This window comes from Cupressus sempervirens, chromosome 3 (assembly GCF_028749045.1).
Source record: "Cupressus sempervirens isolate cs-2001-9-10 chromosome 3, ASM2874904v1, whole genome shotgun sequence".
Taxonomy (NCBI): Eukaryota; Viridiplantae; Streptophyta; class Pinopsida; order Cupressales; family Cupressaceae; genus Cupressus; species Cupressus sempervirens.
In genome coordinates this window covers 274,537,549-274,562,680 of record NC_143120.1, presented here as the reverse complement: position 1 = coordinate 274,562,680, position 25,132 = coordinate 274,537,549, and the positions used below count along the sequence as shown (strand labels likewise).

The 25,132-nt window shown below is 33.6% G+C and overlaps 1 protein-coding gene across 1 annotated transcript in view; it reads left to right on the top strand.

Annotated features, from left to right (window-relative positions):
- The first annotated feature begins 1,349 nt into the window (after positions 1-1,349).
- Positions 1,350-25,132, top strand: part of LOC149566002 (Sugar isomerase (SIS) family protein) — a 93,556-nt gene continuing 69,773 nt past the window's right edge. Inside the window, exons 1-11 of the mRNA XM_089819456.1 lie at positions 1,350-1,516; positions 1,984-2,049; positions 2,166-2,242; positions 2,434-2,515; positions 2,677-2,724; positions 3,242-3,397; positions 3,517-3,613; positions 3,816-3,858; positions 4,199-4,266; positions 4,374-4,458; positions 4,576-4,624. Of these exons, the coding sequence (XP_089675582.1) occupies positions 1,999-2,049; positions 2,166-2,242; positions 2,434-2,515; positions 2,677-2,724; positions 3,242-3,397; positions 3,517-3,613; positions 3,816-3,858; positions 4,199-4,266; positions 4,374-4,458; positions 4,576-4,624 (756 nt within the window). The 5' untranslated portion in view covers positions 1,350-1,516; positions 1,984-1,998. The remainder of the gene's footprint in view (positions 1,517-1,983; positions 2,050-2,165; positions 2,243-2,433; positions 2,516-2,676; positions 2,725-3,241; positions 3,398-3,516; positions 3,614-3,815; positions 3,859-4,198; positions 4,267-4,373; positions 4,459-4,575; positions 4,625-25,132) is intronic.

Here is a 25,132-nt window from a genome sequence, read left to right as displayed (position 1 = left end):
ATCTCAAACAATGTTATGCATAAAAAAAGACATCGTATAATAGCAATGAGTCTAACATTCCAAAAACAAATTGTTGCTCCTCAACCAAAGCATTGTATGTTTTGTCCATTTGTGCATTCATGAAAAGAGCTTTTGCATGAAAATGAGAGCTCTTTCCAACAAATATGCACAATCAATTACTAATTGAAAGAATGCAATTTACAACTTTCAATCCCTCTCATATATCTCGTTGGAGACAATGATCTACATGATACAAATCCAACTTTGCTATCTCAATGTTTGTACGGGCTATTGAAAATGTTTTTAAAAATAAATTTAAGGGTTAAATATGTAATGAGGGCTTCCATTATGACAGTGTTTGAATGTTGTAAAATTTGAAAGGGAAAATAGTCAATTGAGTATAGTGATGTCTCTTGATATGCCTCTTATATATGCTATACTTGACTTTGTTCTCAATGAATTTTTAATGTTGCTAGCCAATAAATTTTTTAATGTTGCTAGCCAATAAAATTGGTAATGTATCAATCTACCTTTTATGGTTCAAGCCTTCTCTTTTGGGCATAGATTTGAATTAGATTGATTGCTTTGAATACCATCTACATTTGACACAAGTTTGTACAATTTTAGAAAAGGTCTAGCTAATTGCCATTGGCTATTGGGCATTAGCATTCATTTTCCACAAAAATAATATTTTATTAAAATTTAGTACTAATTTTCAATTGAAAAGCATTCCAAATCAAATATTTAACCACATCATGAGGGTTTTAATGTCTACTTTAGATACATTAAATCAGCTTGTATAATTAGCAATGTGAAATCAAGCAAAGTTAAATTTGATGCAATTGATTTTCACAAATTAAAATTTTTCAATAGCATTGACAATCCATTTCAATTTGTGATGTGAATATCAGGATTTAACTGTGTGATTTTTGAGTCAAACTCGATGACCCATGTTTCATGAGTAGTGATTCAACATGAATCCATCTCTCATGAGAATAAATGGAACACTTAACACTCATTGGATCTAGGTGATGCTCATAGGGGTGAAGCACCGGGACAATCTATTTCAAGTTCATAGGTAGTCAAATATATACCTTGACTCATCTCTTCCTATGCCCCTTGTTTTCATAATAAGTTTTCCAATTCCACGTATCTACTTTCCATAAATCCAACGTACCATTGAAAATGAAAGCGAAGAAACCACGAGGCAGAACTGAGAGGAATTAATTCTCATGAAATGGCAGCCACGTGGAAGATATGACACGTAGACTACCTCTTGTTTCTCCCCTGCAGATGCGGTGTTGTGGTTGGTGGTATATTGGAAGATACGCGCACGATAGGGACGATGTATTCAAGAATGGAGAAGATTATTTATAAGAGTTGATGAATAGCAGTTGGTGGCTCCAAAATATTTTGACAATCAGCAGGATTAGCAGCATTCTTCGTACACCGTTATTTATCCTTTTTGCCCTCTTCTACTGTAGCTCTGCGCTTTTGCAAATTATCAGAATCTGCAGTAAGTCTTCAAACTTGCAATTGATCTAGAAAAAGTCTCATATTTGACTCCGACTGTTTTCAGCTGGTATCAAGTTTCATCATTTGATTTTAATGATGAAAGTTTTAGTACTATTTTACAATGCTAGAACCCTTTGTATCCGGCTCTGGTGTTTTTAAATTTTTTTTAGATTAATTGAATATAAGTAAGCTGTATAACGGCTATAAGCCCTAGCTTTTCATTGGAGAGACATATATTTTGCACTCCGCATTGGTTATATGGACATAGCTGGGAAGATGTCTGGGAATTTTAATTATGTATGTTGTGAATCAGATCCTTGGCTATTTACCGGGAATGATTTGTACTGAGATGTTTCTCCTCTAGAATTGCGGGCTCTTTATTTTCAGGGTTTTCTATTTGATAATTATAATGACGGCTTTGATGTGAAGTGCACATATAGAATAACTACGGTCGTTTTATGAATGCAGACAGAAAGCCTTTTAATGGCAGAGACAAATCTAATCAACGCAACTAATGCGTGGAAGAGCTTAGAGGTTGATTTTCATAAATTTCAATTTCTTTGAAGCCTTGGTCTTGATGTAGATGTGGGTGCTTTTGTTGCTCAATACTTACTGAGTAGGCTTCATTTGGAATTGGCTTCATTCTTCAGGCACATGTTGCAGATATCCGTAAGACACATTTACGTGAGTTATTGAAGGATGAATCCCGCTGTAAATCGATGAGCCTGTAGGGTTCTTTTTTCCCTTTTGTCAGGCTTATGTTTTTCAATGTATTGAATTAAAATACTTTTTGGTATTCATATTTTCGTTTATTGCACCTGGATATATTTGACATACTGGTAGATTTTTTTGGACATTTTTGTTAGCACAAATCAAAACTTAAAATAAAATTGGTGTTCAATGTGTTTTACTCTCTAGAGAATATGATGGGATTACATTGGACTACTCACGACAAAGAGCAACTCAGCAGACATTGGAGAAACTTTTTAACCTTACTAAGGTAACGTGTCATTTTCTGACATAATCATAAGAGGGATCTGAGAACCATCCTTACTTTGAATTTACAAACTTTTATTGAAATTAAGTCTAAATTTTGTCCACTATTAGTGCTAAAATCTCGGGTGCTGGAAACCTGATCACTTTATTTGTTTGTATGACTAGGTTGCACATCTGAAGGAGAAGATTGACAGAATGTACAATGGAGAGCATGTGCGCAACCTTCATCACTATATCGTTGAACTAGGGTCCTTTTTATTTAGGGGGATGTTCAAATAACTTAATGTGGATTAAACTTCCTATCGCAGGCTTAGGGCAAAGTTTGAGATATTCGCAATATGATCTGTTGTTGGAAACTCAAATAGTTTTTGATTTTAATGGTACCATGCATTAATGTCAAATGTCCAATATATATGGCAAATATCTTTTATCACTTTTTTTGTGATTACTAAGCAAATGCTCAGCTGTTACATAAGCCTATTTACTGCATGCTAAAGAGAACATGCAATTAAGAGTTGATGCAAATAGGAAAACTCAACTGATAATTTTTTTGAAATCTCGCAAAGGCTAGTTGGATTACTATCTGTTACAACTCTCATTGTATATCATTATAAGCATATGGAGAGCCAATTCAACAGGTTGCATTTAGGATCCATGTTCAGAATTTTTATGTACTTCTTTAGTCTTTGTAGGTTTTAATCTGTTGCCTCATATTTTATTACTACGACAGATAAACACTACAGAGAATCGTGCTGTGCTTCACATCGCACTAAGGGCAGCCAAGGATACAGTTATTAACTGTGATGGGAAGAATGTTGTTGATGATGTCTGGAATGTTCTTGACAAAATTAGTGAATTTTCAGAGAGGTTCCGGAGTGGTGCTTGGGTAATGACAAAGTTTGAGTCAGATATTAATTTTGTATATTGTGAGTCAACAGGAATGAATTGGCTATGATATAGGTTTAATTCGTCACCACTGTTTTAGTAATATTTAGAAATTGACAGGTAGGTGCAACAGGGAAGCCACTCAAAGATGTTGTATCTATAGGTATTGGTGGCAGCTTCCTAGGGCCACTCTTTGTGCACACTGCACTTCAAACAGGTGGAGTAATAATATAAATCTTTCACTTACTTTTCTAATTTTATTCTACATGGAGCTCCATCTCTGTTTTATTAACTTCTTTGAACTTTTATTTTATGCCTTAATCATTTTTCATTTGACAAGAAGAGTGACAATATATTTTGGTGGTAAGGCTATAATATGCTATACAAAAGGCTATAATATGTTATACAAATATTTGCAGATCCAGAGGCAGCAGAGAAGGCAAAAGGCCGTCAGTTGCGATTGTATGTAGACAAATCGCACGCCATTTTTCTTCTATGTTGATGCACTAATGCTTTGCTTCTCCATATGCTTTTTGCTAAAACTTGTTTTGAGACTTAAGTTTAGGAATTCATACAATAAGTAAGAATAGTGTAGGTATTACGTGTACTATTTAAATGCACAAATCTCTTGTTATAACAATAATTATGGTAACTGTAGCATGCTACCATATTACAAAAGAGAGAATATTCTTTTATCCAGAACGATATTACCTTTTTATCATTTTATGAATTATTCATTATTAACATCATTTCCTGATTTTACAGACAAAGTTCTCTGAAGTTAAACATTCCTCTTTTGCAGTTTGGCAAATGTGGATCCAGTAGATGTAGCACGGAGTATTAAAGGTTTAAATCCAGAGACTACATTAGGTCTGTTTTATAATTTTATTGATGGATCTTTGTTTGAAAAAATTCTAGCTTATTCACTAAGCATTGTATTCTGTTATTTATTTGAATCCTGTGATTGTTTGCTGCAGTTGTTGTGGTCTCTAAGACATTCACAACAGCGGAAACCATGCTAAATGCTAGGACATTGAGGACATGGATTATATCTGCTCTTGGGTGAGTTGGGGAATTAAGTATATGGATTGCAAATGTTGCTGATTAAATCTTTTGGGAATTATTATGTTGTATGTACATGTTGAGATATCTTACAAGCCTCTGTTGGCACATCTACAGGCCTGATGCTGTTGCAAAGCACATGGTGGCAGTTAGCACAAATCTCAAGGTATTCTTCATAATTTTTTCTTCGTCATAATACTCTATTTTCGTGCATTCTTAATGTAATGTTTGGTCACCTTGGTTTCTTTAAAAAATAAATAAATTTTCCTCTATCAAATTAACCTGACTTATTATCTCATATATTTGGCAATCTCTGTAGTTTGAAGTATTATTATGTAGTTGGAAGTTGTGGTATTTTAGCCATGTCCATTTGTATCCATCGAAGTAATTCTCCTCTACATAGATATCTTGTTAATGTGAACTTGCCAATTTTGTCAAATGTTTATCATCTATAGTTTTGTTATTAATGTTCTGGTGGCTGTGAGAGAAATCCTTCATACCTGTGTTTGTTCCTTCAGTATTCTTCATAGCTGCTAGAGACATTGTGCGGCTTCCTGTATCTTGGTCAAGCTGTTTCTTTATCAACGCTGTTCTTCTATAATTCATTCCTATTATATTTGCCTTCTTGACCGCTTGGAATATGTGACATGGCACCGTAGATGAGACGACCTGGCATCATGGATTCATAGTGAGTGGAATGGCCCATCTTTGTGGTCACACTTTGCATAGTATGTTGACAGATCATAGTTATTGATCACCGTACATGCTTTGAACTGTATTGGTCATGATTTTAATGGCTGTCTCCTTGTTTCCACAGTGGAGACCATTCTTTTCTTGGGAAGTATTCGCAATATGAGCCTATGACAAGGAATAGAGACTTTGAATGGCATATTGGGGTTCTGTGTCAGAATTGATGAACACGTCTATGTGTATTGTTATATCTGTTATCACCATCTATTTGTTTTCATGTTCTGCCTTATTATCGTTCATCATTCATTTTATGTGTTGCTTCTTCAAGTTAGGTATAGGATGATTTGGCATCGTAGTTTCTTTCTATTCCATGTGGGTAGCACTCATGTTACATCATTCGACGATTTTTTGAATGTTACATTGGTCTCTTTGTATTTGGTGGTGATTCATATTATTAATGCTTCATTTTCTTTAGTGGTGATTCAAATCTGAAGACGAGTTCAGCTCAATTCTAGCTCATTTGATGTATCAACAACCAAGATAAGGATGATCGAGGAGCATGAGAGGGTGGAAGAGCTTGATGCATCTTGTGAAGCAGATGAAGAATGCCAAGTACTTTGTGGAAGATCAACAAGCTCGTGTAGCAGTGCAACTTCACAAATCCTTGGCTGGATAAACATTGAAATCAACTCTAAATTTTTGTGATCCTTGACAGCAAAAATCCTTGGCTGGTCAAACATTGGAATCAACTCTAATAATGTGATAATCAAAACAGTGAGATTGCTGCCGCTGCTGAGCTGAGAGGGAGTCTTTGTTGAGAGGGAGTCTCAACATTCAGTTGTTCTATTATGTGTTGTAATGCAAACATTGGAATCAACTCTAATTAATTGTGATAATCAAAGCAGTGAGATTGCTGCCCCTGCTGAGAGGGAGTCTTTGTTGAAAGGTAGTCTCAACATGCAGTTGTTCTATTATGTATTGTAATGCATTTTTTCTCTGAGATGGAGAAATTTGAGGTGAAAGCCTTGTAATGCATTCTTTTTTGCGAAAGAAGTTTGAGGTGTAAGCCCTTGTTAATGCATTCTTCTCTGAGAGAGAAGTTTGAGGTGAAAGCCCTTGTTCCACCCTCTATGAGTAGCCATAGTGGATCCACCCTCTGGGAGTAGCCATTGTGGATGTCATGTGAGAGACTCCATGACTTAGCACTTATGTTCATTCACCCTTTGTGAGCAGCCATGGTGAACATCATGTTGAGAAGACAAAATCACATTGAGAGAATTTGTGATAAAATTTTGTTGTTGACACATTTTAGTTGCAGCCTTTGTGTTAGCATGACATATGAATGATCTCTTTCTTGGTAAGAGGGAGTGTTAATGTTTTGCTAGTTGTGAGAGAAATCCTTCATACTTGTTATAACATCCACTTTTTAAGGGTATTAACTGACAACTAGCATATCAAAGAAATACAATTATTAATTCATATTCATAGGAAGACAATTATATTAGTTATGTTCATGTGAATGAGATTAATGGTTACAATCAGTTAAATGAAAAATTTCATAACTAACAATTGAAGACACCATTTATGAATTTAAAACGGGATTTGAAATCTACATACCGTAGGATTCAACACTGAAATCCGTCTGCAAAACCTAGGTTAATTCATAAATATCGTTTAGGAACAATTAGCTATGCCACTTTATCATTAGCACATCACATACCACTGTATCAACTAGGACATCAATTACCATTATACCATTTAGGGCATTACATACCACTGTATCAATTAGGGCATCAAATACTATTGTATCATCTCTTCTCCTTTCATTGCTAACTATGGCAATAACATTTAGTTAGGAAAATACGCTCATATTCATTATTCAAATAAATGGAAGACTGAAATAACAATCCATCAGATAAACCTATCTCTTGCATGTAGATATATTCCATGTCCAGTTGGAAGATCAATCGATCTAATTGGTTGCCAATTACATTGACGAGAATAGTTGCTTTCATTTCAGAAAATAAATGAAATGATGATATAAATCAAACCATCTTATCTTCTACTTTAATAAACATCATAAAAGTAAAATACTTGTTACCAATAGGTGTTTGAATGCTTAACTTATTTTTCTCTGGTGCACGTCCTAACATCTTGTGGAAAGGGGAAACATTGTTTGGGGCTTAACCTCCCAACCACGGACCTTAAACTTATCCCCACACTTTCTCTAACTAGAAAGACCCTCCCAACCCGGAATAGACATGGAACACCTTGTCCAACCACTGAGCATCTTGGTACTTAATTCCACCACTTGGACAACATGAGCTATTGAATAGTTTCTTTAAAAGTAATAAAATTATCATATTAAATTTGATTCCATTTTCTTGTTCTTGCAGAACTTTCTTTCCACCTCTTCACCCTCTTTCTTGGCCAGCCAGCTGGGCGAGTCCTAGGTGTCTAATCCCAGGGGGTATTAGCTCACTGTTGAAACTCAACTGATGAGAAAGATAATATAAAATCACTACTGTCACCATACAATTCTTAAGATTCGAGAACTTCACTTAAAGAACTTCAGAGAAATAAACTTGAATTTGGAATCCGATTGAAACAAAGAGGTATCTTAGCATAACATATGTATTGGTTCAGACTTAACACGGTGAGATAGCTTCATTGAATGTACTATTTAGATATCATAGTCAAACATTGATACTTAGAAATCATGGACACTATCCTTGCATCTGTACTATCAAATGCATAACATATACCAAATAAGATTTGGGAAAGCTGATCACATCACCTGATCAAGAAAGATATGGAGCTTTTGTGCTTGACTCTGTACAACCAGCTCTTGAAGTTTGTGTTTCAAAATGCAGAGCTCAAAATCGAAGATCTTTCAATGAAAATCAATGACTTGGATTCGTCTTCAATCCAATCGCAAAAATAAGGAAGAGAAGAAAAATAAGGGAACAAAGGTAGAGCTCTGGACTCGGGGTTGGTTCTTCGACGTCCCTCCCACAAGAAGACATACAGGAAAATATAAAGGCTTGGAAGAAGTCGCGGCTCTTGCAGCAATTATAAAAAGAAAGCTGGCTTCTTGGTTCACCAATAAAAAGAGATGCCAAGTGTACTCCTTGTCTCTTATAGAGACTTATAAATATGAGGAAAGAATTTGAAAGTTTTCTAAACAAAAGAATAATTTATAAAATACTTAATACATACATACATACATACATATATATTATTTTGAGTGGTGGCATCGTACTATAATTATTTTATCCAAGGTTATACCTATTAGGATACGCATATGTAAATACGTGTATACTTGGGAGATTATTTTATTTTCATATCCTCTCAAGGTATACACATTTATATATACGTATAATAGAGATGAGCTTGTATAATCTAATACCATGGTGGCACCATTATTTTGAAGTGATGAAAATGTCAACATAAACCATTAAACATACATATTTTGATTATGTTAAAGTGTTTAATGTTTTATTGATTGTCCAACTAGCTCATGCATGTCCAATGCATGTATCCTGTTACACAGTCGCTAGGTCCTCAACCATGGTGATTCAAGATTCATACCCATTTTCCTAGTGATGGCGATGCCCTTGTGCCCAATTCTTTTCTAACAATGCTTCCACCCCTTTGATGTGCTCCCTACAAGGAAATTCTCCACAGTTAAATCATATTACCATAACAAGTTATTAATCATAAATGATCATAACGGCTAACTGCCTTTTCAATTCACATGCATTCATGATAAATAACCAACTATTTGAAATAGCTTTAATGTATCATCATAACGGTTAACTAGCATGTCATCTTTATATGAAATTATAGTGATTAACCATCTTACCATTTCACATGATTATAACAAATTTTAACTGTCATAACTTCACGTGAAACCTCAACCACTATATGAACATTTTAAATTGGGTAAAAAATTGGGATGTAACACTTGTGTTTGTTCCTTCAATATTCTTCATAGCTACTAGAGACATCATGCGACTTTTATATCTTGGTCAAATTGTTTTTTACAAATAGTTTCTTTTTATAATCCATTTATCATGCCACATAGGGTCATGACCCTACGTTGGCACTACCGATTATATGATAGCCGATACTTAACTTGATCGATTCTTTAACAAACTGACTTGACCACAATATAAATGATATATTAATATATGTTGATGATAATTTTTTATATATAAGAGTGTGTGTGTGTGTGTATATATGTGTGTGTGTGTGTGTGTGTGTTGATAGGAATCAAAGTATGATATAATATGCACATACATACAAAGTATGATATAATATGCACATACATATATCATATGTATGTGCATATTATATCATACTTTGATTCCTATCAACACACACACACACACACAAATATATAATCATTACTTATGGAATTTGTTTTGATTCACTATGAGGCTAATTTCTCAACACTCCCTCTTTAGCAAAGAGGGAATTGAAGCAATTATAATACAAGATTAAACACCACCTTAAGTGTACTCTATGATAGATTTATGTCATGGTGTTCGACAAGATCTGACCCAAAGAATCATAACAAATTGATTTATATGGTGTCCGGCAAAATCCGGCCCAAAGAACCATGATAACACTTGCTCCAGCACATTTTTGTGTCAGGAGATAGATCAGCTATTGATAAGGTTGTCACCTTACAATAGTGACCTCACACATATGAAAGATCGTCACCTTTCATAATACATGATTTGCAAGCAATCTAATTTTTAGTTATTCATGAATATATTAAATTACAAATGTATTTACAAACTTGTCATGCCAAGTTTACCTTTGAAGTACTCTATTTTCAACCTTGCACGAGACTGGGTGAAAATGTCAACATTTTGCTCATTAGTGCTGATATAAATTAGTTTGATGACATTTCTGTCAACCATGGCTCTTACGTAATAGTATGGAGTCTCGATGTGCTTTGATTGATTGTGGAAGACAAGATTAGCAGAAGGTTTGATGCAGCTTTGATTATCACAATGAATCATTGTGGGACTTAGTTGCTTTCCAAAAAGTCCAAATAATAGCTTTCTCAACCATACTACTTCGTGAGCTCCCATGGAGGCTGCCATATATTCAGCTTCGATGGAACTCAATGCAACTGTTGGTTGTTTTCTACTAAACCAAGATATCATTCTTGATCCAAGACTAAAGCAACACCCTGTAGTACTCTTGCGGTTTAAGGAACAACCAACCCAATTAGAATCAATATATCCTTCAAATTTAATCTCAACATTTTTGTACTTCAAACCAAGACCAATAGTACCACAGATATTTCAAGATATGTTTAGCAACGTTCAAATGAATCTTCTTTGGTTCACACATGAAATGACTTAAACCATTGGTGGCATAGTAGATATCATGCCTAACGTTTACTAAATACATAAGTGATCCAATGATCTGTTTGTAGAGAGTGGGGTCAATAGATTTTGAATTCACAACTTCTTCTTTTAGCTTGTGTAGATTTGTTTCCATTGGAGTTGCTAGAGGTTTGTAGTCCATCAAACCAAATCTAGTTAATATGTCATGGGTGTACTTCACTTGATGTAGAAAAATATGATCTTTCTTTTGACATACTTTTAGAACCAAAAAGTAGTGTAATAGGCCTAGATCCTTCATTTTAAATTCAGCTACAAGATCTTGTTTGCATCTTTCAATTAAATGATCTTTACCTGTTATTAATAAGTCATCAACATATAAAACAAGTATTTGTTATCCTGCATTTTGTCACCACAAAATGCAAGTAATAGTACGAAACTTTTTCAACTTAGTTTCACATTTTTCTGAGTTTAGTTTGTTATTTAATTGGTTAGTATTGATCAACCAATCAGTACCAATTGATATAATGGATCATTTTACTAAAAGCCTTTGTCAAGTCTTTTTTGTTTTGCTTTCTGTCGAGTCTTTGCTTGATTTTTGAAACCTTCATCCTTCGTTCTTTGTTTTTGAGTTTGTGTTTGTTTTTCGTCTTTTGGTTTTGCTCATGTCATGCTTTTCGTTTTCCCTTTTGATTCGGTCTAACCTAGAGGTCAATCGGAGTTGTTAGTCAAGAGATATGTCCATTTTCGTGCCCAAAAAGTGGACCTTTTTGATGCAACAACACGAATTAAAAATATCATGTTATATTTCTAATTTGACATTCGCTTTTTGAAAAATGTAACTTAAATTTACTTTATGTTATGTTTTTAAGTTACTTCATCTTTTAAATTTTCACTTAAAGTAACTATAGTGCATTTTATGTTATATTTTTAAGTTGAGTTATTTTTTGATTTTTCACTTAAGTGACTATATTAACTATATAATTCAATTTAATTTTAGCATTTAAATCAAATGCTCTAGTAAATATTACTTCTTAAATGGTATTTACGTGTTATATAATTAATATGATATGTAAATATATTTTATGTCCTACTTAAGTAATATTTTAATGAATTTAAATTGACACGTGCTTATTAAATCAGTTTAAGTCATCAAAAGTGGACATTTTATATGTCATTGCATGTAAAATTCATCAAAAGTAGACTTTTTACATGTTATTGCCTATAATTTTCAACTTAGAAGTATTAATCCATCAAAAGTGAACCTTTTTCATGTCTCTGCATATTTAAGTCTTCATAAGTGGACATTTTATATGCAATAACATGTAAAATTTATCAAAAGCGGACATTTTACATGTCACTACATATAAAGTTTACTTTGGTGGACCTTTTTGATGTCATTACATCAAAAATCCATCATAAGTGGACCTTTTTGATGTTATTGCATCAAAAGTGAAGTTTTCATACTTAAGACATCTAAAAGGTGAGTTGCATTTTAAAACATTCTTCCTCTCCCAAAAGGTCCATTTTTGCCTATGAGCACATATTAAAACATGTAATGGCACCCAAAATAGTGTGATTTTGAAGAGATGTATGTTTTAAAATATGTAAGTGACCCAAAAAAGTCCGATTTTGATCAAAAGACATGTTTTAATATATGCAATGACATTCAAAAAGTCCGTTTTTGAAGAACATGTCTTTGCCCACCAAGAACTCGATATTGGAGATTGTGAGAGATTTTCTTGATGGTTTTGCATGGAATCTTTTCCAATAGGGTCGTTTTTGCGTAGCTATGGATTTTCCAACATTGAAAATGGATTTATTTTGCTATAAAACAAATTTTCAAACTCCTTTCAAGGGTATGTTTTTGGAAAGATCTTCAAATAAATCCATTTTGAGTGATTTAAATCACGTTTTTGCAAGAAAAAGAGGAGTTTTGGCATCTTCAATCATTGGCAATACATCTTGGTTCACATTTTTGCACTTAGAAGTAAAAAACGAATTCATTTTATGCCTTTTATGAATCACGTTTTTGCTAAAAACGCCCAGAAAATTGGGGTTTTTATCCACTTTTTTGTGTTTTGGAGTCACGTTTTTGCATTTTGATTCATTTTAATACATTTGGGGAAGTTGTTTTTGCATTCCCAAGTCAAAAATGACTCAAAAACATGTATTTTTTGGCCACGTTTATGCAAAAACGGCCCAGATTTTTGCATTTAAAAGTCATGTTTTTGTTCAAAAAACTAAAAAAGTGGCATTTCAGCCCATACATTTGGATCAAGAGGGGTCGTTTTTGAGTTTTAATGCGTTCTCTTGTCTTTGAAGACCACGTTTTTGGCCTTTTCATGTCAAATTCAACCATTGAATGTCCATTACATACATGCACGGGAAAAGTCAAAAAGTTGTTTGAAAATCCAGATTTGAGGAAGAATTGGTCTTCAAGTCTATAAAACATGCTATTTTGACTCTTTAACCTCCAAGTGGACATTTTCAAACTTGCTCATCAATTCATGCTTATTTTGCTATTTCCATGCATATTATTGCTTGATGATTGCCACTTGTTGATTTTGTTGCCATGGAAAGTGCATTTTTCCTTTAAAAATGATGAAATGGTTCATTTTCACACTCTTGGTTTTTCCCCAATCTCTAAATTCGAATTTGTGTGTTGAAATGCATTGCATCTTGACATGTTTGAGTCACTTTTCAAAGGTATGTTTTTCTTTTGTGTTTTTGTACTTTGTGCTTGCTTGTCGGTTTTCTCCAGTTGAAGAAATTGCAAGTTCTTTCCCAAGAACTTGTTCTTGTTTCACTTCATGCGAAAGAATCATCACATTCCACTTCAATTTTCCATGCCACAACACTTCACATCTCATTCGACAAATGCGATTACATGTTTTTCATTTCATTCACCATCCACACATGCATGTAATCCCATTTTCTGCTTCCATTTCCATCTCTCCATATGTGTTTGCACCTTCATGAGCAAATGCATGTTTCTGCATCTTTCCATGCTTTACATCTCATCCTTCATCCCTTGTTACATGTTGCATTTACATGTAATCCATTTTCATCGCAATGACATCTTGAAAGCCCAAGTCACTTTTTAAAAGTCAAAAATCTTCATTTGCACGCATTCTCATGTGTTCCACTTTCATGTTTCAAAGCATTCCCATGCGCCAAACACTTTACTTCAAAAAAAGAAAAAGAAAAGTTAAAGGTGCTGATGGAAAGTTATTTCGAGTTTACATCCGGACATCATTGAGAAGGTTTTCAAAGTGTCAGAGACTCCAGTTTGTGCTTATTTACAAAGGAGAATTCGCGACAACTTGAGCAAGAAAAGCTGGATCACATCAAGTTTCCACATGACAACAGACAATTTATCAAAGTTAGAGGTTACCAAAAGACGCAACACCATAGTTATCAAGGTAAATGTAGTGGCACAAAATACAGGAACTCCCAATCTTGTGATCATTCGGGGATAACATCGCCAAGTACAAGGTCCTTCAGAACAATTCCTAGGAATGCTTCCTTCTCTTTCATCTTCTTTCTTCTTCTTTCATATTTGTAGTTGGAGAGGATGCATTGCATAAAAAAATGTAATTACATGTAATGCAAGTTACATGTGCATGTAATTTCATATAATGCGAGTTGCATGTGCAGTTGCATGTAACCCTATATTTTCTCTTTTAGTTAGACTAGGTCAAAGTTGGTTGAGTTGCTCCCACTTTTTTCTCCACCTTTTTCTCAACTCCTGTGCTTATATAAAGGAGTGCCCCTCATTGTAAAAATCATCTTTTGTTGTATGCAAGAAAGCTGTGCGACATTTGTGCAAGCATAACTTTGATTGTGTAGTATAAACTTGGGAGAAAAGTGAATAAAAAAAGCATTTGGATTTGAAGGTTTGACTGGAAGCAATTGTGATAGAGCAAATTAGAAGCTTTGACCATAATTTGTGCCTATTGTCTTGATTCATATTATTATTGTGTTCAATAAAAGAGCATAGTGATTTAAGAAGAAATCTGAGCCGAAGCTTTGACTGGGAGCGGTTGTGGAAATATATAGCTAGAAGCTTTGTCTGTAGCTTATGTTTTCTTCTTTATTCACAAAATAGTTAAGTTACGTTTAGTTTTAAGAAGTCTTTGTGCCCTAATTGTAAAGCTTTCAATTTAGAAGTATGACAAGACTTAGAGCCAAACCGGTACATTTTTAGCTAGCCTTTGAGTTAGTGAAGGTTTATTGGTATCACTGTTTCTAGCTCTTGATAGAAGTGTAGTTAGAGATTCACCCTGCCCATTATTTGCTCCATGAGTAAGTGGATTCTGTCTTGAAAGATAAGACGAAAGGACATTGATAACACCCATTTTATAAAATCTCTCAACTTCTTGTTTACCTTGAGTTGATCCAAGGAATGGTGAGAAGGGGGAGCCTTCCTTTTAAGGTAGGAGAGACTCTGTCTCACACGCTATGGCTGGTCATCCTATTTTGTGACTAGATTTTTATCCAAAATTTTCGGTTGCAAAATATCCACCCGACAATATTAACATGTCACCATTAGATATTTTGAAATATATGTTAGAATCAACTTCATTTTTGGATGTTGCAATTGTAATAATTGTCCTTACTAAAGTGTATGGAGCAACTAGAGCAAATGTTTCCTCATAATCAATACCTACCTTTTGAGAGAAATCTTGAGCAACAAATCTTGCTTTATGTTTTTCAATACTACCATCTGAAGCATACTTGAAATCGTATAACCATTTTGATGAAACAATTGATTTGTCTTTTGGCCTAGGTACAATATCCCAAATATCATTTTGTAATATATATTGATATTCTTCAACCATAGCATCTTTCCATGTTTGACAAGATAGGGCTTCTTCAACAGTTGATGGTTGAAATTTTGTAAGCTCAGTTACTAGTGCAGTGTAACATGATTTATTTTTGGTTTTCTTGCTCTCTCTAGAGATTTCATCTGGTTCAACATTATTTTCTTCAATCATTTTCGTTGCCCATAATGGCCTTTTCTTGATATTAGAGATGTCTCTATTTTCAGTGTCTAGTGATAGTTCATTCTCTTTTGATACATTCTCCCTCTAATTTTCAGTTTGTAGATTTTCTTCTAATTCTGTAATGGGCTCATCTTCTGTACTAGTGGATAGTTTTAAGACAGTGTTTTCTTCAAATTTGATATCTCTGCTGATTTCAGCTGATCTTTGCCTAGGTATATAGACTCTATACTCTTTGGTGTTTTCACTATACCCAACAAATACTCCTTTCTTCCTGGATGGTTCTAATTTGGTTCTTTTTTCTTTAGGTATGTGAATGTAAACAAGGCAACCAAATATTTTGAGATGACTTAGGTTAGTTTTAATTCCTGTAAAGGCTTCTCCAGGGGTTATGTTTTCTACGATTGAGTGGGCATCTGTTTTGAATATATACAACAGTATTAGTGGCCTCAGCCTAAAATGAGAAGTGTAAATTTTGATCATGTAGCATGGCTTCTGTTGCTTCAACAATGGTTCTGTTTTTCCTTTCTGCCACCCCATTCTGTTGAGGATTATAAGGTATAGTATACTCCCTCTTAATCCCAACAGAGGTGTAGAAGTCTTTGAAATTTTCCGAGGTGTATTCACCCCCATTGTCTGATCTTAGATTTTTTATTCCTTTTGATGTTTGATTTTCTACAATTGCTTTGAATTCTTTAAATTTCAGTAGAACTTCATTTGATTTTTGACCTTTAGAAAGTAAATCCAGGTTTTCCTAGAAAAATCAGCAATAAAGATTATGTAGTATGAGTATCCTCCTAGAGAAAGTTTTGGCATAGGTTCACACAAATCAATGTGGACTAGTTCTAGAATAGACTTAGATTTGTATTCATTTGGAGGAAAAGATCTTTTTACATTCTTTCCTAGAGCACATCCTTTACAAATGCCTATATGGTTTGAATTTAAGTTAGGTGTTCAAGTGGTGATTTTTTCTATATTTGGTGGTGTACTGAATGCAATATGTCCAAGCCTTCTATGCCATATTTCTTTAAGGTTTGTTACGTCATGATTTAGAGCTTGCTTTTGAATGTTACACAGTTTATATAGGGTAACATCTCTAGACCCTATGATGATAGCATTCTTGAGGTTAGAGTTTTTAGGCCAGTACAAAACTTTGTCTTCATTAAAGGTGACTTGATACCCTTCATTTGCAAGTCCAGAGATGGATATTAGATTCCTTTTTATGCCAAGTACGAAAAGAACATCTTTCAATTTTAGAGTAATCCGAGTTTTTAGTTGTATAGAATAGGTCCCAATTCCTTTCACTGGATAGGTGGAATTATATCCAATGGTGACTTCTTCACTGAGATAATTTCTAAAAGTTTCAAACTTATCTTTGAATCTTGTTATGAGACAGGATGCACCACTGTCTATTATCCACACATTTTTGTTGGATTTCATCTCACTTGATAGAGCTAAGTCGAATAATAGATTTTCTTCCTTTTTTGTTTCAGCTAAGGAGGCTAGAATTTTTTCCCTTTCTGGACAAAATTTGAAGGTATTCCAAATTTCTCACACTTGTAACATTGAACTTTAAAGAAGTCTTTTCTATTGTGATTATTGTTTCCTTTTCGTTGATCACTTGTCTTCCCTTTATGTTTAATTTTTCTCTTCATCCCTCTGTTATTAGAGACTGAGAAAAGCACTTGATTTTCTCCCTCTTGATTTGAAATGATCCCTCTAGAAATTAGTCTTTGATTCTTTTGAGGTGCAATCATTTTTAAGTTGATCAAAAATTGGTATTGAAGGTTTGTTAATGACTTGGATGAATGCTTCGCAAGATATAAGTAGTCTTCTAAGTGCTATTATGGACAATTCTTGATCTTCTACTTTGTTTCCAATAGAAGATAGTTGATTCCTTATTTCGGAAATTCTTCTAAAGTAGGATGAGATTAACTCTCCTTTATTCATTTTTATATTCATAATTTGATTTTTTAATGTAAGTAATCTACTTGAGTTGTTAATCTCAAATGTATCCTTAATTGTTTTAAATACTTTCTCGAGATTTGATATGGAGGGAAGAATATGATCTTTTACTGGATCAACAATGATTTTCCTGGCTCTATTATTTCACCTTTTCCAAGTGGCTTTTTTTGCTTCGTCTTCAGGTATTGAAATGTCTGTTTCAATGAATGATTCTAATTCCAATTCTTCAAGGATTGTTGTAATTCAACTTTTCCATGTGAAGAAATTTGTTGGTTCTTCAAGCCTATCCTTGACTCTAACATTGTTTGCCATGATGTTTATTTTAAGAAATTAGTTTAGCAATCTCTCTACCAGTTTGGCTTTGATAACATGTTAATTTATAGGATCAATTTGGTGGAGATAGAAACTAACTAATATTGATTGAAATATTGTCCTGATTTAAGTATTTACTCAACTTCTTTCTTGAAACTCTGACAATTACTTTCCTTTGCATTCAATGATGTGATCGAATGGTAAACATTAAACTTCTTTTGAGAGCTGATCAACTTTAGATGATCGAATATATATATCTCTATATATATATATATTAGCAATCTCTCTACCAGTTTGGCTTTGATAACATGTTAATTTATAGGATCAATTTGGTGGAGATAGAAACTAACTAATATTGATTGAAATATTGTCCTGATTTAAGTATTTACTCAACTTCTTTCTTGAAACTCTGACAATTACTTTCCTTTGCATTCAATGATGTGATCGAATGGTAAACATTAAACTTCTTTTGAGAGCTGATCAACTTTAGATGATCGAATATATATATATATATATATATGCACAAAACTTACAGATCGAATGAGAGTGGATGGCAGACTGAAATGTATTGATGGTTGTGTATTACATTGCCTTGTATTGATGTTTTCCATCAGTCATCGAGTGGTATTAAACAGAGTGGGAAACATGGAAACATGCCCACGTAGGGTCATGACCATACGTTGGCATTGTCAATTATATGATAGTCGATACTTGATCAAGTCTTTAACAAACTGACTTGACCACAATTTAAATGATATATTAATATATGTTGATGATAATTAATTATATGTATATATATGTATATGTATATATATATGTGTGTGTGCATATTATATCAGACTTTTATTCCTATCAACACACACACACACACATATTATCATATATTACTTATGGAATTCGCTTCAATTCACTATGAGGCTAATTTCTCAACACTCAGAGGTTCAACATTCTAATATTCTTGAGAGAGATGCCTTAGACTAATCCATAATGGGATCTCTTTAATATCTTCCTTCTTTGGTCAAAGTTTGGTTCCATCTTACAAGGGAAAACCCCTATCCATCTATCATGTAAGGGCCATTATTTAAGATCCATTCCCTGTCTTGTTCAAAGGAGCAGTAACTAAAGAGAAACCATTATACTATTGTTTTGAAAGATAAAATTTCCCCACATTGTCGGTTGCACCAAGCTCTAATCTTTGAATAGGTTGGCTATTGGCCTCCCCTTTTCATGAAAAAGGACAAGCTTTCAAAAAAGGTGCAGATTCATTCCCCTTAACATTCATTAACCAACAGAAAAACCACACTACAAAGACTACAATGATCTATTGTAGGAGTTACTTGCAAAAGGTTCTTTTGCACTAGATCCTATTTTGGGCATCAAAAGTTTCCAACAATATTGTTGAAATCTACCTTTTTTTCTAACCTCATCAATTCAAACTTATTTTAAATGGCAAGTCTCCAGAGTCTTGTTCTGCACATTTTTGGTCCTCCAATTCCCAACAGCCTTAACTTTTAAAACCCTATTCAAGTTTCTCTTCATGCCCTCTCAAATTCTCTCCACTCATAACCCTGGTTGACTTCATCCCAAATTTTGTTGAAAGGCCATCTATATCGATAGCTATTACGATAGACAAGCCCCTGGTGTCTATAGAAGCAATTCTTGTTTTTGTGATCCTCTATTTTCTAGGAATTCTCCTTGTAACTTTTAGAGATATCCGCATTGAATATTAAGATATCATAGCCGTTCAAATATTTAATCAGGATTGTTATTAGACCATCTTATTATTAGAGGTTGGTTTAATAGGGAGAGTGAAATAATTTTTTGGCAGAGAAATATTGAAATTTTGGCATAGATTTTGTTCTTGCAGATTGAAGGTAGCTGCCTAAAATTAAGACCTTTGATAATTTCTAATGCATTGGTAGGAGAATTGGATTTGTGTGGTTAATCAAATGTTTTGCGGAGAATATTAATTAGTTGTGGAAGCTTATATTGATAATAAAGTTGGTATTGTGGGAAACATGTTCTCATCCCAAGTTTTATCATGCCGCAGGAGTTTCATACCTTGCCAGGATTCGATTTAAAGAAATATAAACTTTATATTTCAGCTTGGCACTTTAATTAAATCTTGATTCTAGGCAGTCAATATCTCTCCAATTCAAATAAAGTTTGGAGCGTATCTATTTTAATATAGTTGGCAGAACAATATTGAGGCACAACCATTATGGGTTGAGAATATGGACAAAGCCGATTCGTAAGTTTTATCGGGGCAACACTAAACGTGCGATGTATTTATTAATTTGAGAAGGTAAATATTAAATTGTTTTATTTTGTAGGTCCAAAAATTACATTTGGGTGACTTAAATAGAAGTTGATGAAAGATGCCAAATTTTTGTTTGTGAAGGCATGTTTTAGAGGAGTATCCTTCATGTGGAGTTTGAAACCGTAATATATTTCCAATGGAAACAATTGAAGATTTGCATATTCCACGACTAAAGTTTAATTAATAGAAAGCATCTAGGAAGATAGGAAGTCAGTATTTGTTTGGTGGGAATACAAACTATAGATTAAGCTTATCGTGAATTTTGGATTCCATTCAAATGTTTCTAATAAATCTTTTGTGATGGAGAAATGGTGCCAAGAAGAGTAACAATTGGTAGGTGCCTTGCATGATTCTATCGGGAGTGTTTTGTGGCAGGAGTTAAATTAAATTTGTCAAGCTTATAGGGCAACGAAAAGATTCACTGGAGCGATTATTGCTTGATTGTTTGAAGCTATTTGAAGAAATTTGTCTACAACCACAATCTCGTTTTTAGCTATCTAACTAGCTAAGTACATGGGATCATGGTCCTTATATCCAAACATTTTGCCATTGAATTCACCCATGTCAAGACCTCTTAGGTTTGTGCCATCGACGACTTTCCACTTTGACACATTCTTTGATTCTGGATAAAATTCTCTATTCATTCTTGATCAATGTTGCTTTGGACAAGCTGAAATCCTTTGGGGCTGCCTCATCTCCTTACAAAACAAAATATGCAACATACAAGAAACATGCAAGGAACGAAAAAGTAGATTGAATTTCTTCACTTATAGATTGAACTTTGACTTTGACGAATAAAGTTTTGGAAATTTTACAATATAATTCACTCTATTTAGAAATGGGCTCTCTTCCAAAAATCTATGCCTCTTCTTTGACTTTTTCAACTTACTCTAGAATTATTTCTCTTTGAATTTCACAACCTCTTTTCTTGATTCTTCAAACTTAATGCAACTTCACCACTCTCTAGAGACTTTTTCTCTATTTGGAAATCCTCTCTCTTGAATTCTCAAAACCTTCAGTCTATGCTCTTGACTCTCCAATTCTTTGATATGAAAATGAAATCAGAAGTCCATCTCTTATTAAGTCATAGGACTTGTCGAACTTCATCCATGAAATTTGAATTATGGTGATTTTTTACCCTTGCCAAACTTCATTTGAAATAAATAAATTTATACAAGGTGAATTTAATGTTGTTTTTATTTAAATTTTTACCCTTGTCAAATTTCAATTGAATTTTACGATCTCTAAAGTCGAATTGAAATTGGAACCTTTTGACTTATATAGAAATTCAATCCCCAACTTGCTAAATTTAAAATGAGTTAAATTTGGGCAATGTAATATCCCTTCCCTAATAATGAAATTCAATATTATATCATAATAATTGAATTATAAATATATTATCATAATCTATTATTGATAATACTTATATTTGATTTAAATATTCAATTTAATATATATTCTCTAGAGTTAAAACATAAATGATAGTTCAATATATAATATAACTAATATTATATTAATTACAAAAACATATCCAAATAATCATTATAATAATGACTTAAATATGACGTCTAAGAGATGACATTAATCATTTAAACATTATATAATAACAAAGAAACATTTTGGACATGTATATTGGCAAAGGACGTGGCTCGTTTAATCGAGCATGGGTACTATAAGTACCATATCATTAGTAGATAGGAGGGGGATAACATCTTCAGCCGGACGAGCATTAGAGCATGACATTATTAAGGGAGCAATATCATCGGAGGTAATTGGACAACAGGCCCACACAATACCCAGCGAGAGATCACGTGAAATTCCTACTGGATGAATGAAGTATAACATGTATCGACAAGACACCTAGTTAAGACAAGCATCCCAATTGGAAGGGAACATTCAAGCGACATTCATTTCATTAAAGGACAGACATAAAGAGATAGGATCGGATAAGTCCCACCCCATATAAGGATTAAATGATAAAAATTCTCCTTGGGAAGTGCAAGTGCAAGGTTGGTAACATAAAACAAGGTCACCCTAATGCTGAAAGTATAAGCATCAAACTCATGCATTAAGGTAAACATATAAGGTATAACACCTTGCAAATATTTCTATCATACTCGTTCTTTCCTAATATTACTAAATATTAAATAGAATACTAGAATTACATATAGTGTATATGATACACTTCACCTTACACAAATATAGTGTGTCATTAAGTATATGATAAATATGTAAGTATATTAAAATTCAAATAGATACTAATTCAATATAATGATCATCTAAATTTTGATATTGGTTAAGTATATAAACTAATAGATAAAATATCCATAGTGTCAGTATAAGGACTTTGCTCAACTATATAAATGGCTTTGTGCTAGTATAGAGTCAAGAGTCGTCTTTATGTAAATGGCTAAGATGGGATTGATGAAATCTTGTAGTGCCAGTGCAGGAAGTGAGATCCTTGTATAAATGGCTATCGTGCCAGTGCAAAAGATGAGTAACCTTGTATAAATGGCTAGTTAAGGAGAAAATAATATATTTCTACTTTTAGTATTTAATCCTAACATTTATTTTGCAAGTATTGGTGTCCCAATCTAACCCTAGTAGTGAGGACATTACGGTACCCTCTCAAAATTGCTTGTCCTTAAGTAATTCTGATTTTCATTTGATTTGTTAGGTTATTGATCAATCCTTAGATTTCTTGTTAACTTAGTCAATTTCCAATTTTTAATTGATTCATTAGATTTTGTTATACGCAATCGAGAGTTTACATGATAAATTGATAAGTGTATTTATTGAATGATATGAGTGATTCAATTTATAGGATTTGGTGATTGTATGATGGATCGAAAGATATAGTATGATTGACCCTTATAGTTTTAATACAGTTTCCTTGATGATTCGTAGATTGAATAGGTTAGCATATTGAGCTCAAGTCCTTTTGTGTTTCATACATTACGTCCTTAAGAGGATGAAAATCTCAATGTCCAAGTTACTAGATACCTATCTACGAGTAGGTTCCCTCAAAGCATTGACACCGCATGTTCGTACCCATCTTGGATTCTTTCCTCAAGGATTTTGGCATCATATTCTTACTTATCTCGGACTCTTTCCTCAAGGTATTCGAAACCATGTCCTCACCCATCTTGGAGTCTTTCTTCAAGGCATTGGAATCAACGTCCTTACTTATCTTGGAATCTACCTATCTTGAGGGGATTTACTCTGCTTCTCCTGTCTTGACAATAAATCACTTGTATGAACTTAGATTCATCATTTGTTTAATCATATTTCTAGGCTTTTTTAACAATTGTATTCCATAGTTTGATCTTTTATAATTGTCTTCACCCTATAGGATGGCAAGGTCATGCTCTGATACCATTGTAATGTCCCCACTATTAGGGTTAGATTGGGATACTAATACTTGCAAAATAAATGTTAGTATTAAATGCTAAAAAGTAGATTTTTTTTCCTCCTTAATTCTAGCCATTTATATAGGGTTACTCATCTCTCGCACTGGCACGATAGCCATTTATACGAGGATCTCACTTCCTACACTGGCACTACAAGATTTTTTTTCAATCCCATCTTGGCCATTTATATAAGGACGACTCCTAACTCTATATTGGCACGAAGCCATTTATATAGGTGAACAAAGTCCTTATATTGGCACTATGGATATTTTATCAATTAGTTTATATACTTAACTATTGGTTAAAAATTTGTCTTATTAAATTTTATAACCTGACTCTTTGATACCCAATGTTTTGGAGAGACAAAAGGATGTTTACCAACAAATGAGGCAGTGTATGTATTCTATCACTGTCCTCTGGATTATTATGTACAACTCCCTATGATTTGCAATAATATGCAATGAATCTATTTTTATGAGATTGAAAGTTTTGACATTATAAGTTTGTAACTTGAGAGTAGTAAAGGATAACCAAATTGTTGGTAGGCACAAACAATTCAAGCGAGATGGATTTGAATAACCTATCACACTCAATGGAATGACTGTAGTAGATTATCTTGATATTTCTAATCCTTACTTCTATTCTAAATGTAGATTAACCATCTAAATGCATAAGAGGAATGAAGAAGATATGCACATGAGGGCAAATGGAATTGCTTTCACTATCAACCTTGAATGAAATGGAATCCAACCAATAACAAATAGATTCATACACATTTATCTTTCATTTCCCGGTGAAACTAGCTAACATTTTATGAAACTAACAAGAGAAGAAACAAAACCATATATCAAGAAAGTAAATGGAATCACTATACTGCAAACATCAAAGTGAAATGGAATTCATTTGATTATTCATAGAATCATACATGACTGTCCTTCAACTCTTAATGCTGACCTACTCTATGCATGGGCCACAAAACATGACAAGCAAATAGGGTAAATGGAATTATAGATCAATTCACCATCAAGTTTGCTGACCTTTGTATTATCAAAAGAAATTACATTTATAGTTTTTTGGCATCCCTCAGTTCTGGTAGAGAAACAGTCACAAAATATAAAGAAAATATGAATAATACATGAAAAAATCTAATCTTCAACATGGTGTAGATGCGTGATACCATTCTCGATGATGTCTTGATCCCATGGCACCTCTAAGAACACTTGGAAATAGTTCATTTTCATGCGACTTTAGAAAACCCTGTTAAACTCTTCGTTTCCTTCATATTCTGCTATTGGCGCCAAATCCATATAATTTGTATCTCAACGAGCACACCGATTTTGAATTTTGGCTGTCAATCTTAAACCAACGACCGCGATTAAAACCCAACCAATTCCCTTTATGACTTTCTCCTTGAGTCCACCTAGGTACACGTGTCAAACTGTCGTTATGTCGCTATAGTTAACGGTCCACTTTCCAACTAGGCACATCGTGGCAGACAGGTGGCACCATTTTATTGCTTGGAGAATCTGGCATTGGACTGCTTTGCTTCGTGGAATATAATGGGCCCATTAGGACACGTGTTGAACTGTCTTTATGTCGCTTTATTTA